At 47.6% G+C, this 20,030-nt stretch overlaps 1 protein-coding gene across 2 annotated transcripts in view; it reads right to left on the bottom strand.

Annotated features, from left to right (window-relative positions):
* Positions 1 to 20,030, bottom strand: part of LOC142580068 (transcription factor E2F2-like) — a 65,330-nt gene that overhangs the window by 14,538 nt on the left and 30,762 nt on the right. For both annotated transcript variants that reach the window (XM_075690836.1, XM_075690837.1), the window contains exons 5-6: positions 19,576 to 19,690; positions 15,055 to 15,238 (exon numbers count right to left, since the gene is read on the bottom strand). In XM_075690836.1, the coding sequence (XP_075546951.1) occupies positions 15,055 to 15,238; positions 19,576 to 19,690 (299 nt within the window). The remainder of the gene's footprint in view (positions 1 to 15,054; positions 15,239 to 19,575; positions 19,691 to 20,030) is intronic.

The raw sequence follows: 20,030 nt of genomic DNA, 5'->3' as shown, positions 1-20,030 counted from the left end.
ACTCGAGTCCTCACTTGCCTGACGCCAAAACGCTCTCTGGCACACCGCCGAAATGATGTGGCTTCACGCAGGAACGCACAGAGCGCTTGGAGGCCGTTCAGATCTCTGAGGCTTGTTCTGCCGGGCTGCGCGATGGAGACGACGCACCGCCGTGTTTGCACGACGAAAAGTGGAAACACTATGTGTTAATCGATACGTACGCAATAAGCTGGTACTGTTTGAGCGGATACAAAACACATTATGTTCAATGGCCGCTGAGTCAGGGATTTCACTTTACTACTTTTAAAACGAAACTACTGTTTAAGGGGGTACGGTTTAATGAGGTTTTACTCTAGCACTAATAGAAATCAACTGTGCTGCGACAGCCAAATGATCGCGGGTTTCTTAGCTACAGTCAGCGTCCAGCGCTTCCCGCACTATATTGCCATCCCAATCATTGCAGACCTCACAGATGGGGTTGGCACCAGTTGAAGCTACTTGAAGTTGGCGGGACCATGTCGCTATTTAACAGGCAAATGAATAAATGCTGCAAGCATGGAAATCGCCATGACGATCCCCAACTTCGGCTTTTACACCTCGACCTATGGTTTGGGTGCGATTGCCAACTGCTATATCAATAAGGATTTGCTAGTTTCGGTTTCGTGTTGTTACCAGGACGTATGAAAACCAAAATGTTGTTTCGGCTCTACTCGGTAGCCAGGTGGCCAAATTAATACACAGTAGCACAGGCAGAGACTGAATTACCAAACATCAATTTGTTAGGTGTCCCAAAATGTTGGTTGTCCTTACACATTAAGTCTATGGGGCCAGTGACAGTGCCACAAAGCTGTTAAAAAAATCTAGCAAGCATCTCTGAATTACTGGTGTCAAATTATCGAACAGTAACTGTATTTCTGTACATTCACAGCTGACTGAAATGCGCACACAAGAAAACAAACTAGAAAGCAATTTTATTTTCCACATACCTCTGCATGACACTGATGTGGCTCATTCACAGAGGCGTAGTTTTGGGGCCGAGCACACTTAGCATTACGGTGCACCACAATCACACAACTCACTCTTCCGCAATCAGGCCGAAGAGGTGTTCTTTATTCTTCTCGTTCGCATTTCATTAAGGCGTAACAGTACATAGACATGAGAGCAGATAGGCCCAACTTACATTAATGCAACTGGAATGTGTGCACTCCCGCCTTTATAAAGCAAATTGTTGTGATTTGACGTGATCCACACATAAATAATCTCAAACCACTTAGTGGAGTTGACACGAGAGAACTATGTATGCGTCTGTAGTCTAATAGGTAGAGCTTTGGGCTCTTGCCTGCCTTCTCCTCCTCACGCGCCACCATCCTTCACGGCTCACCCTCGCGTGCTTTAACTTGCACCTAAAGCATACAGTGCGCAGGGTTTAATAGGACCTTATCGTACTTGGACCTTATACGAAACATGAGGCCACAGCGCTTTCGCGGTGGCTCTCAGGTGTGAGGCACACAATTTGATAGGTGTGTGTGCAAGCAGCCACACGAAATTCAGCAATTTCACCATCTGCGTCTGTGGAAGTTTTTATTTATTCTCTTGGTACTCCTTCACAGCGGCAGTGAAATTGCATTTTATTGAACTCGTGTATAAGCACATTTCTTAAGAGGAAGCTTTAGCTCAAGTGCTCCTATCTAAATACATGTAAAAGGAGAATTCGTTTTTCTCGGCAACCACTGCACCAAATTTGACGAGGTTTGTTGCATTTGAAACACAAACTTAAAATCTAGTGAATGTTGGTTTCGAATTTTCGAGTTAGATCGTCAATTTTTTATTAAAAATTGGCAAAAATAGAAAATTTTCAAAAAACGAAACTATCAAGTTTACAACTCTGTAACTTAACCACTAAAAATGATAATACAATTCTGTGAATTGCATCTAATAGTACATCTAAAGCTGACAAAATTGATATGTTACACATGAATATAAAAAAATTTAATCATAGAGAAATACAACTTTTGCAAAACCGTGGTAACCAACGTAATAAATTCACGTAAGATGTAAAATGACATATTGAATTTGTCCGCTTTGAATGATCTAATGGATGCCGTTTACAGAATCGCGATATCGGTTCTTGATGCAAAGCTATGAATTTATAAACTTCGTGCTTCTATTTTTTTCAAACGGTCAAATATTTGAAAATCGTTTTAAGAAAATTCAAGCCCTAAATCGGAATTCCGCTTCCAACAGTCACTAGAATTTAACTTTCTCTTTCAAATGCGACAAATTTCATCAAAATCGGTCCAGGGGTTATCTCATAAAAACGTTTTTGCGTTTTACATGTATTTGAATAGGCCGCGTCGGAGTTGGGCCCGAGCTAAAGCTTCCTCTTAAAGGCCAACTGCAACGAAATTTTTGGCCGTGTAAAAGGCCCAGTTCGAGATATTTAGACATGTAGCCTCTGTGCAAAATCTTAAGCTTGAAACACAGGTCAATGCATCACAAAGAGCTCACAAAATCAATGTTTTTCCTACCGAAACTGAAAAAATCGCCACCATTATCGCCTGGCAGAAGTGACGTACAGTGAAAAATGTGGAGAAACAGCACACACGCTGTCTGCTTGCCTTGCTTGTATTCCGTTCCGGTGTATCAGTGAACAGGTCCAGCACGTCTGCTAGTCACAGAGTTAGTATACTTTGTTAGCTGCTTCGTGCGCTGCGACAATGCTGTTGTGCGCCCGCGATGCTCTTTTAATGCTAAGATTCTCCGAGTCCAGCCGGGTTTCTCTATCTGGTTGTCTACATTCAACAGCAGGGCTTCAATGCGTTCTGCTTCCCTTGGAAGAAGAGTGCAATGGGGTGGCCAAGCTAAAGGTGCGGTATAGGCCGACTTAACACAGACACGATCCATGCGTGGCGCATATACGCTACATCAGCAGAAACTGGGCGCTCTACAGTCCAGTAGAATGGAACATGGGGAACACACGGGAATAGAACATGGCCTATCGCACGCTCGGATCAGCTGGAACAGGGTGCATTGCATGCTAGCTTGGCTGACCAGCAGCGTGCTTTTCGGGTTCACTGAAGCGAGCGTGTTTCGTTTGTGTCTTCAACAAACAAAGAGGCACTCGCACGCTACGCACCTGTCCACTAGCGCTGCGGCAACCGATCACTGCGCTTCTGTGGGTCACGTTTAAAGCGCAGGATAAAATTTTAGTGATCTTAGGGTCTTCCAGCACGACGTATCCAACTTAACCGACGGCTGCTTGGCACGCTGGAAGCGCTGGGCTCGTCGACTGATCAGACAACTACCGCCATCTACAGTAAAGGATAATAAGTAGCCGAGGCTTGGCATGGCTGAGCTACAGGGGCTCGGTGCTAAGTGTGCATAAACTCGCGGCCAGACAGGCGGGACTGTGGCAGTGATAAACCTTCACCCATTTCACTCTGGCAGCATTGCATTCCTGCATGGCTTGCGTCGCATCTACACCATGGCCGCCACATCTCATTCTTCTTCATGAAAAATGCAGCATGCAGTTCCTGCTCGTTTCCGGCGCTGTGTCAGAAAGGCTTTCGTTCATCTACTTCCACGTGTCTAAACCAGAGGCACGCGAAAAGTCTTGAAGATGATGCAAAACCGGAAATGATTGCTCAATATTGCCCCTGAATACAATTTACCCTTGATTTTCGTGTACCATAACAGCTTATAGTACTTATAGTTGCCCCGAGAAAGCACTTGCCAAGCAGATATTGTTGGGTAAGTCACTGTGCTGTTGAAATCTAGCTTGTGCAGCTTCGTCAACTGCAGTTTACATGCTTTGTGTGCGTTGGCTGGTCTGCTGCACTACGGTGCACACATTCGCTCTGAAATCTGGGACAGGAAAGATGTGTTCAGCCTTCCTATACTCGGCGTTGTGTACTAAACAGCCGTCGCTAGTGTTCAAGTACAGTCGCCGACCGTTTATTCGGACCTCACGGGGACTGCGAAAATGTCCGAATAAACAGGTGTCCGAAAAAGCAGATTAAAAAAAATGAAATCCTTTATTTCCACGCACTTATTCGGGCTCGGCAGTAGGCTTGGAAGAAATCGTGAATGCGCCGTTGCACGCTGTTCCGTTTACGCGCAATCAGATAAGCCTGAATCTCGGAGAGGGTCGTACGGCCACTATTGGCGGTTGAAAGCACAGTCACTGCTTGTACACGCTCCGCATGCGACGGCAGCGTAGCACATGGTGCGTCATCTTCCGACTCAGAGTCATCGTCCGGCGGTGCAGCAGAAACCTGACGAATGATCTTGCCGTCGTCGAGTTCTGCGCATGTCAATACAGCAGTGTCAGCACCTATGAAACTGTCAAATGAGATGGTGTCCGGAATCGCAATGCAACCACTGCGCAGGTCTCGGCAGAACATTTTCCGCGTCAGTAGGGAGCACATCGGAAGGCGACAAATCTTAGGCCTCCCGGCACCCGCTTGCCGGCATTCCCCAGCGCAGTCTGCGCGGGCACTGTCGGCGCCATTAGACCCTTGACGCGATGTTTACGTATGCTGCGTTGGATCACCGAAACCTTGACACAGCACACAAAGCAAACACCACCGTGCCAACACCAGTCACGCAAACGAAAAACGCGGCCTGCTCGCAGTGTCTTGCGCGAAGAAACAAATCAGCTGCTGGATTGTCTTGACATGGCTTACTAAGCTGAAACCGGAACTGCTGCAGAGCCGCTCTATCTAACCAGGTAGAAACGATGATGATGAGCGGGGATTTTCAGTAGCGCCACTTCATGGTGCAGCAAGGAAGCTCCGTTCAAAACAAAAATGGCGTTCAGCAAGTCGAACCATGCACCGGTCAGAGTCGGTGCATGGTGCTCTCGACCGAGTTGGCTAAAGGAGTGTCCGAAAAATCAGACGAGAGGTTGCAAGGTGTCCGAACTTTCGGCAGTTGTTATACATTATGGTCTATGGGGAGAATGGCGGTGCCGCGAAGCTGACCGAATAATCGGGCATGTCCGAATTTTTGGAGTCCGGAAAATTGGTCGGCGACTGTACGTATTTGAGCATCCGACGGCCATGCAACGCATCGACGTTCTTGCAACAGCTCAAATCACAAGCGGAATAGGGAGAACACACGCCGAGAGATATACCCGTCAATTCACCAGTGATGAGCGAGCAATGCGCCTGGTTGCCGAGGCGCAACAGAGAGATCAACAGTTGCATAAGGTTTTTCAATACAGTGTAGACCGCTTATAACGTAAGTCACGGGAGTTGTAAAAGTCCGCACTATAAGCGGTACCACGTTATAACCAAAAAATGCTTTTTTCGAATTTTGCCTATGCCAAACGGACAACCCACCTTTCAAACACAATTTATTACATATTTCACTCACACACACACGCAACACAATTGCAACACAGCACAGAAACCAAGTTCTCTTGACAAGTGCGGCATCAGCGGAACAACGCTGTTATTTTCGTCCGGAGATTTTTTTAACAGCACTTCGAACAATTTCGTCCTTTACAAGGCTTAAGCACTGAAGCGCTTTCTCACTCAAACTGTTCTTTGCGCAGTACAGCTTCACTTTTCTGAGGTATTCCAAAGTGTCTTTGCACGGAACATCTGGGCCTGACGTCTGGTAACCATCGTCGTCCGACTCGTCTTCGGTTGCAAGCTCTGCGCTACCGTCCACTGCTGTGTCGATCGCATCATCCATGCTTGCTTCCTCACAGACAGGAAGCTCTGACTCACCGGCATCAACATATTCTTGGAAGGTGTCTGTGCCGGAAACAAACTTGCTTTCAACGAGGCCACACCACACATCGTCAGTGTTTACCGTCTCATCGACAACCTTGTCGCTCGGCTCATCGGCATCAAGAGCCTCTGCATTGCGCACGAAGCCTGCTTTGTTGAAGCACTTGCTTATTGTAGTGGCTTTTACCTGCCACCACGAAGTGGCAACCATATCAATCGCGCCTCTTAAATTCACTTTAAGAGGCTGCTGCTGCATGCGCAGCAAAACTCTTTCGCAAAGGCGTTTTTTGTAAAGTGCCTTTACAGTTGCGATGACACCCTGGTCGAGCGGCTGACATTTTGCAGTAGTGTTGGCAGGCAGAAACTTCGACTTGATTGCTGTGAACTTTGGCTTGATGTTGTGGGCTGTGAAGCTGTCGAGAATGAGCATGACCTGTCGCTTCTCTGCCACCATGTCTTCATCGAACTTGCAAAGCCAGCTTGCAAAAGCCAGCGATGGACTCGTCGTTGATGTCACCACTTTCACCGCACACCACTTTGCAGCTGATGCCATGGCGATCCTTGAATCGCTGGATCCATCCATTAAGTGGGTTGAAGTCGTTGTGGCCTAAAAAAGCACCAAGGGACTTGGCTTTTTGTTGGAGCAAGGGGCCACTCACTGGTATGCTCTGAGCCCTAACTTAACAGAACCATTTGAAGAGCGCAGCGTCCACGTCTTTGTACTTCGACGCACATATTTTCTTTCATGACAGGGAAGACGAATCTTGCTGCAGTTTCTGCCACAATTTGTCCTTGTTCTTGCATATGGTAGATACGGTTGTGTCGGAAACGCTGTCTTTGGCCGCCACCGACACCTTCCCCAGCCCACTTTCTATGTCCCTTATAACACATTCCTTCGTCTCCAGCGATAAGACATGCCTCTTTCTCACACCGCTTGAAGATGCCGCCGACACCATTTTGACAAAAGCCCGACAACACATGTGCACAGAGGACAACTACGACACAACGAGATCATGACGTGCACACACCAAATGCAACAGAGAGTGGGGAAAAAAAAAAAGGAGTGCGCTGTCGCCGCCATTGCTGCTACACCACACTCCGCGCAGCGCACACCCTGATTGGACGCTGCTATAGTGACGAAAACACTCCCCCTCCTCCCTCTAAAGTCTCCTGCCCTTCTACTCCTTTTTGTTTCGCTTTTCGCCACTGATCTCCACGCGCATGCCCACGCTCCCCCTTCTCCACATTTGAACGTCCGGCAACCGTGTGGGCCGTGCTCAACGCCTCTAAGAAAAGGCTGTGCTCCGTGCGCCGATTTTGTGGCCGCATGCTTAAAGGAACCACTTTATAACTGTTTTTCTGCTTCACGTGTCTACGTAATAAACGGTCCACACATACGTTGAGTTCTATGGGAGATATATCGGTGGTCAAAAAACCCATGCTATAACCGGTCCCGTGCTAAAAGCGGTAAGGTTATAAGTGGTCAGCACTGTATTTGCCATATCCACATCACTACCGCTTTTCTGCCAGGTGCACGCGTCGTCTGCATAGGCACTATTTAATAGCTGCTAATAACAAAAGTAGGCAATCACCAGCCCTGCGGCTTTGCCAAGATTACATTGAGAACATACGCTAGGCCTTTATAGTCAAATTAGCCCAAGTAATTTCGTTGCAGTTGGCCTTTAATACTGAGGTTCAAAATACATGGTATTCTATGGACAAGAAGTTATAAAATATGAAATACTTTGTTATATCAAAAGAATTTTTTTATATTGAAGTTCATTACATTGAGGGTTTAGTGTACTATGACCAACTACAGCTGCCAGTGGATTCATGCACGAGGGCGCTTGTTCAAAGCTGCAAGATAGTCAAAAAGGCGGCTTCAATTAATGCTGTTTCGGTCCGCCGATCACTGCAAAAAATCTGAAAAATGAAACGGCAAAGGGTTTCAGCGTCCGAAGTTCAGCGTCCGAACAAAGGCGTCCGAATTATAAGACACGTCCGAAAAATTGGTTGTTGCCTGTATGTACACGTGTTGTATGTCAGCATTTTCGTTTACTCGTGGTTTGTGCATTACGTGCATGTGTTTAAATGTTTCTCATCATGTTTAAATTATTTTGCACCACCTCACTCCTGCAATAGCTACGACGAGCTGCAACATCTTGACATACAATAAATCTTTAAAGTTCACTGTCAATAACAATACAGTCAAACCCGGATATATCGAATTCAACAGGGATCAGAAAATAGTTCGATATAGCGAAAATTCTATATTCTAACAGATATAGGCCAAAAAACCACTCGCGATCATAAAAAATTGTGGCTTACCGATTGGAATAGCCGCGAATCACATAGCATGTGCACACAATATGAAAGCGCTTTATTTCATGGAAAAAAATTACTAGTTTTGCGCTGCTTTTTCCTCTGGGAAATGAAGTTGAAAACACTAGTCTCAATCTTCTCGATACTGTCCAGGTGCGAGAGCCCAGTGCCTTCCATTTCGCCGCAACAGCGCCGAATCAGGCTGAATGCTGACGCCAGTTCAGTGGCTGTGCATGGACGCATTTCTTCGAAAACACAGTTGCCCTCGTCGTCGCTGGAATCGCCGTCTTGAACGCCAGCTATTCCGGCCACAATGTCCTCATCAGCGAGGTCGGCTACTGCGCTTGAACTTCGCTGTCAGCGTTAATGAAGTCATCAACAGTAACTTCGGACGGGACGGCGCCGGGAAAATTGGACAAGTCGTGAAACGCGTCCTCCAAGCACTCATCGTCATCTAAAGCTTCCGGACATTCATCTACGGCCATTTCAAGGCCTGCCTTGCCGAAACAGTTGGCTACTGTGGCCTGCTTCACGTCGCCCCAAGCGCCGGTAATCATCTGGATCGCGCCAAGCAGGTCAGTCTTGAGATCGGTTCCCATGCGGAGGTTTACAAGGAGCCGTTGAATAAGTCGCTTCCGATAGCCTACCTTGAATGCCTTTATGATACCCTGGTCGAGGGGCTGCAGTCTCGCTGTGGTGTTCGGAGGGAGAAACTTCAGTTCGATGTGCTGCAGCTTGCACGTCGTTTGGTGGGCCGAACAGTTGTCTACCAGAAGGCAAACTCGCCGGCCTGACTTGCCCAACTCAGCGTCTCAAGCCTGCAGCCATTCAACAAAGAGTTGACGTGTCATCCAGGCCTTCCTATTACAGCCGTAGCGGACGGGAAGCTGTTTACAGTTCTTGAAGCAGCGTGGTGACTTGCTCTTCCCGATCACGAATGGCCGTAGCTTGCACGAGCCGTCCATGTTGGCTGCAAGCAGCACCAACACACGCACTTTGCTCATTTTACCGCCGTGGCATGAGGTTCCACGAAGAGCGAGTGTCTTATTCGGCAACATTTGCCAAAAGAGACCAGTTTCGTCTGCATTGAAGATTTCTGCAGGCGAAAACTTCTCAGTGATCTTCGGCCACCCCTCAGAAAGCCACTGCTGCATCTCCTGGCTGCTGACAGCCCCACTTTCGCCTGAAATGGCCTTTCCTACAATGCTGTGGCGGTTTCTAAACTGTTGCAGCCGTCCAGTGCCACCGCAAAAGTTCTCTTCGCCAAGAGCCGTAGCAAACCATTTGGCCTTTTCAATTAACATCGGGCCATCCACGGGAATATTTTTCGCTCGGATTTCAAGAAACCACGTATACAGTGCCTTCTCCACTTTGTCAAAAGAGGCAGGGCGCACACGACACGCTCCCGAGCGACTTTCCTCACTTGCTTTAAGCTTGATGTCCTGCTTGTTTTTTAACAACATACTTAAAGTACTCCGCGGAATGCCGAATGCGTCTGCCAAGGAGGACTTCTTTTCTTGATTCTTGACACGCCGGATTACTTCAAGCTTTCTTGCAAAGTCCAGATTGTTCCTCTTTTTTATGTCCGCGGATGCCATAGCTCACCAGATGACCGCAATCACACACGCTACACACGGCACGTTGAAACATAGGTACGCACAACAAAATGCGCGATGCACAGATGGAGCAGTCCGAGCGAAGCCTGTTCATAGAATAAAGAACGACAAAGGGAAAAGAAAGAAGAGAGCGGGGAAAAAGATCTGCGGAATTGCTGTCAAAGGCGCTGTGGATGCAATTGCCGCTTCGCTATGGTTTGTTTCTTGAGCCCTCTCTGGCAGCAACCATGCCGACCCCTCACTCTCTCTTCCTTTGCTCAGGAAGCGTGGCTTGGAAACGTCGCCGCGTCTCAATGCCGCACACTCTCTTCGTTGAGCTCCAATGGCCTTGCCCAATGCACACGCCGGAGGTACAGGAGGAGCGAGAGAGCTCGCGCCGGTGGGGCGAAAGAAAGGGGGAAAGGCTCTGCGTCTCCGTCACTAGGCGACGGCCGCGCATTTGCAGAGGAGGAGCTTGCTTACTGACTGCAGAAATGTTTTCCCCTGAGGACCGGACACGAATGTCTTTGGGAAAAGCACACCTTCCAGGGGCGTGGTGTGGCGCGGCGTTCGATATATCGAATGTCCGACGAAAATGGAGTTCGATATACTACGCAATTGTCCTATACTTTTACATAGTATATTCAAGGGGGTAACCTGTGTGTTCGATATGGCCAATAATTCAAAATATGCGGGTTCGATATATCCGGGTTCAACTGTACTCTCTAATGCAAAATTTGAGCGCAGCTCTATATGCGTTTTCATTTCGCTATATATTCGCTGGCGCGGAGGAGGAGGAGGAGAAACATTTATTTAAAAAAAAAAGGAAAGGAAAGGACAAGCAGGTGTCTTTCTGCTTGTGCGTGAGGCACCCTTAGTCCAGGGCTCCTGTGACTCTTGCTGTCTCCCGGGCCCACCGCACCAGTTGCTGCTGGTTACGAGGGTCCAAACTAGTCAGTACGGTCTCCACTGCTCGGGTGTGGGGTTGGGTATTTGTCACAAAGTGCGTGCCCGCGCCCCTCTCAAGATGGCCGCCATTGCCACCGCAGCCGCTTGCACGGCGATGGGGAAGAGGGCTCCCCAATTGTTCCCGAGCTCGCCCGACCAGTTGGTCACGTGGTTCGCCGGAGCATGACGAGGGACGAGGCAGCTCGGCGAGCGGGGAGAGTGGTTTAGGAGACGGAGCAGCGTGGTCCGGGAGACAACTGAAGATGTGGTCGGCAGGCTGAAATCCCCAGGCCGAAGTCTTCGCCGGTCAATCGACAGACTGTGCAAGTCCGTCAAGATCTTCAGCAGTGAAGTAGCAGCAGCCCGATGCTCTTCAGATCGGGATCTCGGCAAGCACGCCACAGATAAGCCTCGTGTTCCGGCCGACTCTCACAACTTTCCACCGGACTCTTTCTTTTTAATCGCATTTCATCTTTCATTTAATTATTCATCGCATGTTGATTCTTGTATGTTCTGTTAGTGTAGTGTTTGCCACGTTTATTGTCGCGTGTATTTCTCATTTTTGTCGCATATTTTTTTTGTTATTTCACGAGTGTTAGGAGTTCCCACGTGGTGGGCTTCGTGTCGCGCTTGGCGTCAGGGCATGTGTTGTGTGTGACCCGCACACCTTCCGCGAAACTTGGCGCCATTTGCTGCAGTTTATATATTCTTTTTTTAATTATGTCTCGAGCATGATTTTGCTTTATTAAATTGAGTGTATGTTTGTACGTCGCCTCCCATCTCATGCCTCTGGTTCACAGTCGATCAGGCGTGGACCTTACCACCGCGGTCGAACCATCAGCAAACGCGCGCGAGGTGGGTTTGTTGTTGCCCCATCCCTTCCGGTTCGGAGAGTGCGAATAGCTTACCACCAATCCTTGACAGTATTTGTGGGGCTGCCTTGACGTGAGAGCACGCCCACGTTGTGTGATATAGGGAGGCGTAGTCATTGCAAAGGGGACATTGGTATGAGTATAGTGTAGGGTGTATTGCATGTAGTCTGCTCAAATGGGGGTATGTATTGGTCTGTAGTTGCCGCCATGTTACGGCGTCTTCACGTGAGAGGGTCTTGTGTGGAGGTGGGTATTGTCGTCTGTTCAATCTGTGTTGTTGTAGTATGCCGTTGTATTGTAAAGATACGGGCTCCATAGATGCGGCCGTATCCCTCTCTTGTGGTGCCCGGGAGGCATGAGCTCGGGCTACATCGTGCGCACGCCGATTTCCACGGAGGGACTCGTGTCCTGGAGTTCATACTATTTCAACGTCCGAGAATTGGGAGGCTTGTTTGAGGAGTCGGTGGGCGACTGAAGATATTCTGCCTCTCACGTAGCTACGGCAAGCTGCCTGGGAGTCAGTAATAATTGTGACGTACTCGTTGGTCAGACTAGAGGTGATGGCCAAGGCGATGGCTGTCTCCTCCGCTGCGAGGGCGCTGGCGGTGCGGACCGTCATCGAGACCACCTCTTGTAGGTTATAGTCGACAACGCTGGCCGTCATGGCTGCTTTTTGGGGTACTGTGCGGCATCTGTGTATAGTGTGGTGGAGAGGCTGCCATATTTTGTCTGTAGAGTTTTTGAGCGAGCTTGACAACGACTGGCATAATGTTCCGGGTGCATGCTTCTGGGGATAGGGGGCTGCCTTGATGTGCTCCCGGAAGTTGGGGGCCAGATGGATTGCTTGTTCGTGGCCTTTGCCATGTGTGGGCTAGCCTAGGCGTGCTAGGACAGTTCTTCCTGTTGGTGTAAGGGCTAGGCGTTCTCGTTTGCTTGTGAAGTGGGCGTCTATAATTTCTCTTGTAGTATTATGGACTCCTGGGGCTTCAAGCTTGAGTGTCGCTGTTCCCAGTGGTAGGCCGAGCGCTTGCTTGTAGGCTTTCCGAAGAAGTACATCTAATTGATCTACCGTATTTACATGATTGTAAGTCGACTCGAATGTAAGTCGACCCCCCCATATCGCTTGACCGGAAAGAAAAAGAAAATAAGAGAGCATACCAGAGGGCGTATTCGATAACGAAAATTTATTAGTAGCTGACATGGTCACTGGACTACTCGTCTTCACTAGTGCTGCCATCGTCATCGTTGCTGCGGTCCCACAGTGCGTCGTGATCCAGCGAAATTTCAAATTTGGCAAACGACCGCACCAGGACATCTTGCAAAACAGCAGCCCACGCCAAATGCACCCAACCACACGCAGCCGTCAGGGAGGCTCTTTTGACAGGTCCGGTTGGCGTAATTTCGCAGTCTTCTGCCGCCAGCCGTTTGCTGTACTCACGGTGGAGCAGAACCTTAAAATTAAGGCGAAGGTCCAGGCTTGTTTCATGACCACGTCGCACTTCACTGGCAGGGAACGATCACGCATTTCAGCGACGTACGCCGCAAGCTTAGCCTACAGCTCCGGAAAGCATCCAGACTTTGTCACGTAGGAAATTTCTCACTTGCCGTCACACAGGTGAAAATTTCGCTTCGCTGCAGTCGCCACTCTCGCACTACCCGTTTAGAAACATCGAAATTGCGGCCCGCTGCGCAGCGATTTGTTTCTTTGGCGTAAAGGATGGTAGCCCTCTTGAACACTGCTGTGAACGAGTGCTGAACGATTAGTGGGCCTGGAGCACTCGTGACGACTGGGGAAGCATAGAAGTAGCACATAGCCGGCAGTCAAGTCAACCAATACCAATGCCATAGAGAAAGCCAATGCCTTTAAACAGAGAAAGAGAAACCCGCGAGCGGTGTCTGCTCTTCCATGAACTACCGATACTCCCCACAAGCGCCGCCGTTCTGAGGGTGCCGCCGCAAATGAGAACAGCGGCGCTTCCATCAACTATTGACACCCCCCCTCCCCCATAAGTGTTGCATGCACTGTAAGACTCAAAAATGTTGAAAAACCCTTCTGAAAAGCGAACAAACACGCGGGATAGCGAAAAGATACGGGTAGGGCCATAGAGCAAACATAAAATTGTAACCACGTTGTAGCTCCCGTTGGTATCGCTTTTTTTTGGCGGGGCCATGTTTTGGTTTCGATTGTAAGTCGACCCCCCCAACTTTAGACTTTCAAATTTAAAAAAAGGGGTCGACTTACAATCGTGTAAATACGGTATCTCCTTGGGAGTGAGGGGTAAGTACGGGGCAGCACAGGCAATGCGGCCGATTATCGGGGCCTGGACGAGCTGTGTTATGTCTTCTTTCAGTCCGTAGTGTTTGGTGGTGACGCGGCTGACCATTCGCATGATTTGGAAGGTGGTCTGCTTGAGACGTTGGATGGTGTATGCGCCTCCGCCGTCCTGTTGTATACGGAGGCCGAGAATGCGGACGCGGTTTACTGTGGGTATTTCTTTGTCGTTGAGGGTGAGTGTGATGTGGGGTAGTTCATTAAGTTTTCTTCGTGATTTCTGTCGAACGACTAATAGTTCTGACTTCTCGGGGGAGCACCGGAGACCATTTGTTTTTTGCATTGCTGGACGATGTCGGTCACCTGTTGAAGGGCGTCTTGTTTCTCTCCTTTAAAACCAGTGGTGGTCCAGATAGTGATGTCATCGGCATATATTGCATGCCTGATTCCTGGTATTGCGTTGAGTTTGTCAGGTAATTTCATCGTAGCAATATTGAAAAGGGTGGGTGATAGAACAGCACTTTGTGGGGTTCCTTTGTTGCAGGTAGGTAACGTATGGGTTCTGAGTGAGCCAGCGCCTATTGTGGCTGTGCGGTTGCTTAGAAAAGCACGTATATAATTGTAAGTATTACGACCATAGTTCGTGAGACAGGTTTGTAAGGATGGTATGGTGAGCCACATTGTCGAAAGCGCCTTTGAGATCGAGTGCTAGAATCGCCCCGGAGTGGTGAGATGTGTTCAAGGACTTGGCGCAGGCAATCTGTCTCGTGCGCACGTTGCAAATGGAGCGAAGTGTGGCACGGCCAATTCGCTAATCTGGAGATTGCACGAGGGAGCGCATGGGTGATGCATGGGCACGATTCACAGCAACTGCCGCAGACAGACCTCCCAGACTACGTGTGCTACCCTGGCGCCATCTCATAACCAACGTCGGCGCAGTACGCTTTTCTTCTCAGGCTTTCACTATACCTTCCTCCTCTACTTTCCACTTGATGGTTACCCTCCTTCGCTTTCCTCCTCGTGTCTTCCATCCCCCGCTGCACTCTGCGTTCGCTCTTTCGCTCGGTTACGCCAACGCTCATCCCAGGAATGGGCGTTTAAGAGCTGCGCTCTACAATTCATTAATTTAGAGCGTCAAAGGCATGTTTAGTCAAGGGCCTAAACACTCATTATTTTCATCTTACTGGGAAATTATATGAGACAGCAGGTGCCAGAAGCGATGAGCAAAACCTACGTTTTGGAAGCAAGCTTTTACCAGGAACTGAATGTACAACGATCTGCACCAAGCGACACTGCAGGAAATACTGCGATAGGCCAACAATACTCACCTGTAGAGGGTCCTCCAGATGCAGATTGGGCTGCCGCTTCCTCGTAGTCCCCTGAAGACGACAATGAAGGCAAGCTGGTCGCGGGGATGTCTGCTTCGCAGCCGATAAGTCCCACAGGATCTTCAGGGTTGGACAGGTACACCTCGATCTCCCCCTTGTCACTCTTGAGCCATATCTGCAGGCCCTGCTCGAGAAGGAACATGAAAGAGTTGTCACGTCCTTAGCAGCTATAGAAGAAACACTTTACTACCAGAGTTTTAGCCTGTTGGTACCTGTATTGCACTTTATGTTCGAAAGATCAAATCACGAAGGAAAAGAGTGCAGAATGTGTGGACACAGTGTGCACTGACTCCCAACTAAAGGTTTTATTTTGGAAACAAAGCGTATAAGTAAAAATACAAAAAAAACATAAAAACTACATGAACAAATTGGAGAGAACCATCCAGTTAAGTACAATCAGCAAAGAGGGACTTTAGCTGCGAGCAAGTGACATAAAAAGGCCGATTAACACTCCTACAACCCGAACACTTCCGGAGATTTGACACTTCCGGAGATATGTCACTTCCTCAGTGACAAGGTAATCTGATGCATGGCTGATACAATAATTACCCTCAAACGGTATGGCAAATACTTCTGTAGTTTTCCTCACAAGTCGGGATATATGCTGCTATGTTATCCGAGTTCTCTCGAACTTTCGGGGGTACACCGACACGTGCAGCAATGAACCGCTAAATGCGAACCTACGTTTCTAAGGTTGAGCGCAAGCTTTTCCATAGATTGGTTCTTTGTCCATGTCTTCTGCACTGTTTGCACACCAACTAGACTAGCCCATTTTCCCAGACTTTATGTTTTGCAGTTTACAGAACGCTGAAGATGTAGACGGCAGCAGCAGCACTGGTTTCTACGTATTGTGGCACTTTGGATTACATATTACTCCTAGAGTTTACTAGTGTACTGCAGTTGAACATTTTAACAAAAGACACAAAAATCACAATAGAGTTTGACATAGCTAAAATTCCTTATTTTGCTAAATTACGCCAGAAAATTATTTAGGACCAGCATGGCTTCACCATGTATGTTAGAATGCTCCACTCCTGAATGTTTTCCACCACGCCGAAAGCTAAACCATGTGCCCACCTTCCTGTGCCAAACCAGTAACACTTACGGAGTGCCAATACTGCAAAGTGTGCACCACCTCATCTTGAAGACCGTGCTGTAGGTGGTTGTGCTGCTATGCTGAAAGTGGCACTCTCAGCGCATCGGGCATGAAAATTTCGCACATGTCTGCAATCTTGAGCGAGTCACTCATGCCTGCCACACCACTACCGAGTGCCAGCGCGCTGCAGGAAAGCCTGCCTTATTTGTTCGAAGCGAGCATATTCTAGTGCTGAATATGTCGGTATATCATAACACGCTTACATGGATTTGTTATCAAGAATCTTAAATAGGTATGTGCAACTCTCGTAAAACTTTGGCAAGGGTTCAGCGTTCTGTATACTAATAAGTTCAGTATATTTGTGTTCACTGTAACAAGCTTCAACTGCACCACTTCTAGAATGTACCGCAATGCGCAACTCCAAGAGCCCACATGTACATTTGTCAAAACAGGTGGCTTGCCTGGATGAACAGTGGTGCCCAGAGGTCGATTTTAGCAAAATGGTCGTCAAAATCAGTGAGCTAGGAATAAAAAATGGGAAAGGTTCCTTTATACAAAGTGACTGTGTCACTGCAACAAAGCACACAAAAACCTCTCCTGGGTAATAAACTAGTTGCGAGGAGTATAAGAGGAAACTAAGCTAGAAATGAGGAGTCTAGTAGCAAAGAAAGGTTCTTGCACCACATGTTGCTGTGATACATTTACTTTGCTCACATTTCATTTCTTTCTATTTGTTCTCTCCATAGCGATCTCCATAGCGTTCTCCCCATAGCGAGTTCATGAAGCCAGTTGCGCTTTGCTAGGATGCTGTAGTACCACGTCACACCACAACGCCCTGTGCCAGTTTCTTGCTTCCTCCTACATGTGCCCAAAAGAGATTGTGCTTTAGGTGATCAGAACCCTATCATCCAAGCTTCTTGTGGGATATTATTTCTAAAGCTTTACAGGAAAGGCATTAGCTACAGGAAATTTTGGAAGTGCTTTAGTAGCTTGTCAACCTGTTTTTTTTTTTCCCCCTTCCTTCTACTTTGAGTTTACTGCTGGAGTATTAAAATCCACATTTTTTAAAAATTCTCAAGTAAGTTTTTGGCTGAAAGTGTAACGCTCTATTGCTGAAATTAAGCTGTACAGAGTAAAATGTATCCTAATGTGTTTCTTGTTTTAACAAGAAACAGGAACTAAAAAAAGATTAAATTATGGGGTTTTACGTGCCAAAACCACTTTCTGATTATGAGGCACGCCGTAGTAGAGGACTCTGTAAATTTCGACCACCTGGGGTTCTTTAATGTGCACCTAAATCTAAGTACACGGGTGTTTTCGCATTTCGCCCCCATCGAAATGCGGCCGCCGTGGCCGGGATTCGATCCCGCGACCTCGTGCTCAGCAGCCCAACACCATCGCCACTGAGCAACCGCGGCAGGCAGGAACTAAGGCTAGCTCCTCCTATGGTCTCCTGACATAGCTTCTCAAGGTTAACACTTGTTTTTTATCTTTTCTTTCCCAATTGAGGCCCCCATAGAAATAAATAAAGTTAACGCAAGAAGAGATCTTTAAGTGTACAAGCAAATCAAATGTACCTTATGCTGTTTACAAGGCACCCAATGAAACAGCAGATAAACTTCCCTTCTGCATGGAAACGTACTACATGATAATGTTGCAGCACGATAGCTTAATGGCTATGATGCTGCGCTGCTAAGCTCGCAGTCGTAGGTTCAATCCCAGCCGCGGTGGCTGTATCTCATTGGGGATGAAATGCAAAAATGTTCATGTACTTAGATTTAGATGCCCCTTAAGAGCACCAGCTGGTCAAAATTAATTCAGAGCACGCTATGACGGGCCTCATAAATCAGATCGTGTTTGTGGCACATAAAAATACAAAGTTTAATCATTTAAGAATGTTGCACATGTGTGACTGATATGGCAAATCAGTTCCGCAAAAGCCCGCAAGGTGGAGGAACATTCTAATTAATTCTTTCGAAGAAACCCATATGGGTTTCCTTTGCAGCTTTGTACTACAGTTAGATGGATAGCAGTATCCCTTTTCACATATAGGCGATTGTGAAGCAGCAGACTGTTTCTTCAGAGGTCACACATTGAGACCCTACGCTACCTGCCGGAGTTTGCATTTAGCAGAAGGCTGGAAGGCTGTTTTGACAAAACGTAGGGCAAGTTGGCATTCCATGAATAGCGCAATGCCCAAGGGACAAGAAAGAATGACGACATGAGTGCAGAACTGAAGACTAGCCCCCGGCCAAGTACCATAGTTACCCAATTTTACCGCGCTCCCAAATCTGATGTGCACCCAATTTTCATGGGCTTAAAGTAACAAAATAAAAGTGCAGTTGAATGTACCATGTTCCTGATTTATAAAATAAATATATATTTTGTCCCTCATGTTCGCGATCGAGAAAAATAAGTTGTGAAGAACTTACCTTCACAGAAGACAATTTTCTTTAGTAAGCTTTCATAATGAACACAATGACAGCAGCACATCATCATCACCATTAGCACTTCTTGGCCACAGATACCTAGCACACAGGTGCGGTATCCTCTAGCGATTAAATGATCACATTTAGAGAAACTACTTTTACTTTCGCAAGATGTTATGCGACTCTGCATTGGACTTGTTGAAATTTGTGGCCAACAGCATTCCTGGCACTGTGCAAAGACAGTGAGCTTGGCACGTTGCCAGAAAAGCAGGCAGCTGTATACGCCAATGCATCCGGTGCCAAGTCGCACGAAGTCCTCTGAAAGTGGTCGCATCTCCGAAAGTTGCCGACCATGACTACCACTCCAGACAACAGTCAAGCACAATATGAACCTACAGCAACCTTAAAAAAAAAGTGCTTGGTCGCAATCTTGTGATGGCGATGACACTGCATCTGATGGCTCTGACGGTCGGCTGTTGCCAAGGCCGCAAATGAAGTTTTGGCTTCATAATTTGACTGTAATGCACAGACAATGTTAGGGCCCATTTTCTCTGAAAAAAGGTGTACGTTAGATTTCGGCAATTACGGTCATCAATCCCTTACTCATGCAGCATCACAGAGACACGTCAGCGGACTTGTGAATAAAGAAATTTTTGCCAAACTCCCATGCAGTTTCATCTTTGTGTCATGACAGCACCTTAGAATATGACAGCAACAGCTTACATTTGCATTTTTTTGCAATGTAGGGATAAGTTAGACGACGCTGCCCTTTCACGGAAGCTCTGTTTCTGTTAATAAACCCCAGTTTTTGTTTCTGCACTTGTGCTGTAATTATTTCTCGTCCCTTGTGAATCACGCTATTCTTCGTCAATAGGACGTTTAGCGGAAATGTCACACACAATGCCTTGAGCAGCAGCAGGGCTACGGGAGGCTTACCTTGTGAGGATCAGGCACTTCCAGGCGTGTCTCAGGAGGTGCCTTGACAGCTATCACAGTCTGGTCGGCCAGGCTGTTGATGCTTCGCAGGTCCCGGTACGTTACATAAGCATGCGTGCACCAGTGCGTCAAGGTCTAATGCACAGATCGCTTTTGCAAGGTGTCAAACCAGCACCAAATGGAACTCTCTACCACCAATATAAACTGCTACAGTCAAACTCACTTGTAACAATATTCAAGTGCCACAAAAATTCCATTGTTATAACCGATAATTGTTATAACCAGGTTGCATGAAAAAATTAAAATAAGGGGGTGGCAGAGCTGACATGAGAAAACGATATAGGCAGGGAGGCCAGTGCCCCCCCCCACCACCTTCCTCTGCCTAGTTGCTGATTGTGTTCACTCGTTAACTGCTTCCTGGGTGCTCTGATCGCATGTAACAAGCCGCGGCTGTT

This window comes from Dermacentor variabilis, chromosome 4 (assembly GCF_050947875.1).
Source record: "Dermacentor variabilis isolate Ectoservices chromosome 4, ASM5094787v1, whole genome shotgun sequence".
Taxonomy (NCBI): Eukaryota; Metazoa; Arthropoda; class Arachnida; order Ixodida; family Ixodidae; genus Dermacentor; species Dermacentor variabilis.
The sequence above is the reverse complement of the archived record's forward strand: the minus strand, read 5'-3'. Positions and strand labels throughout refer to the sequence as shown.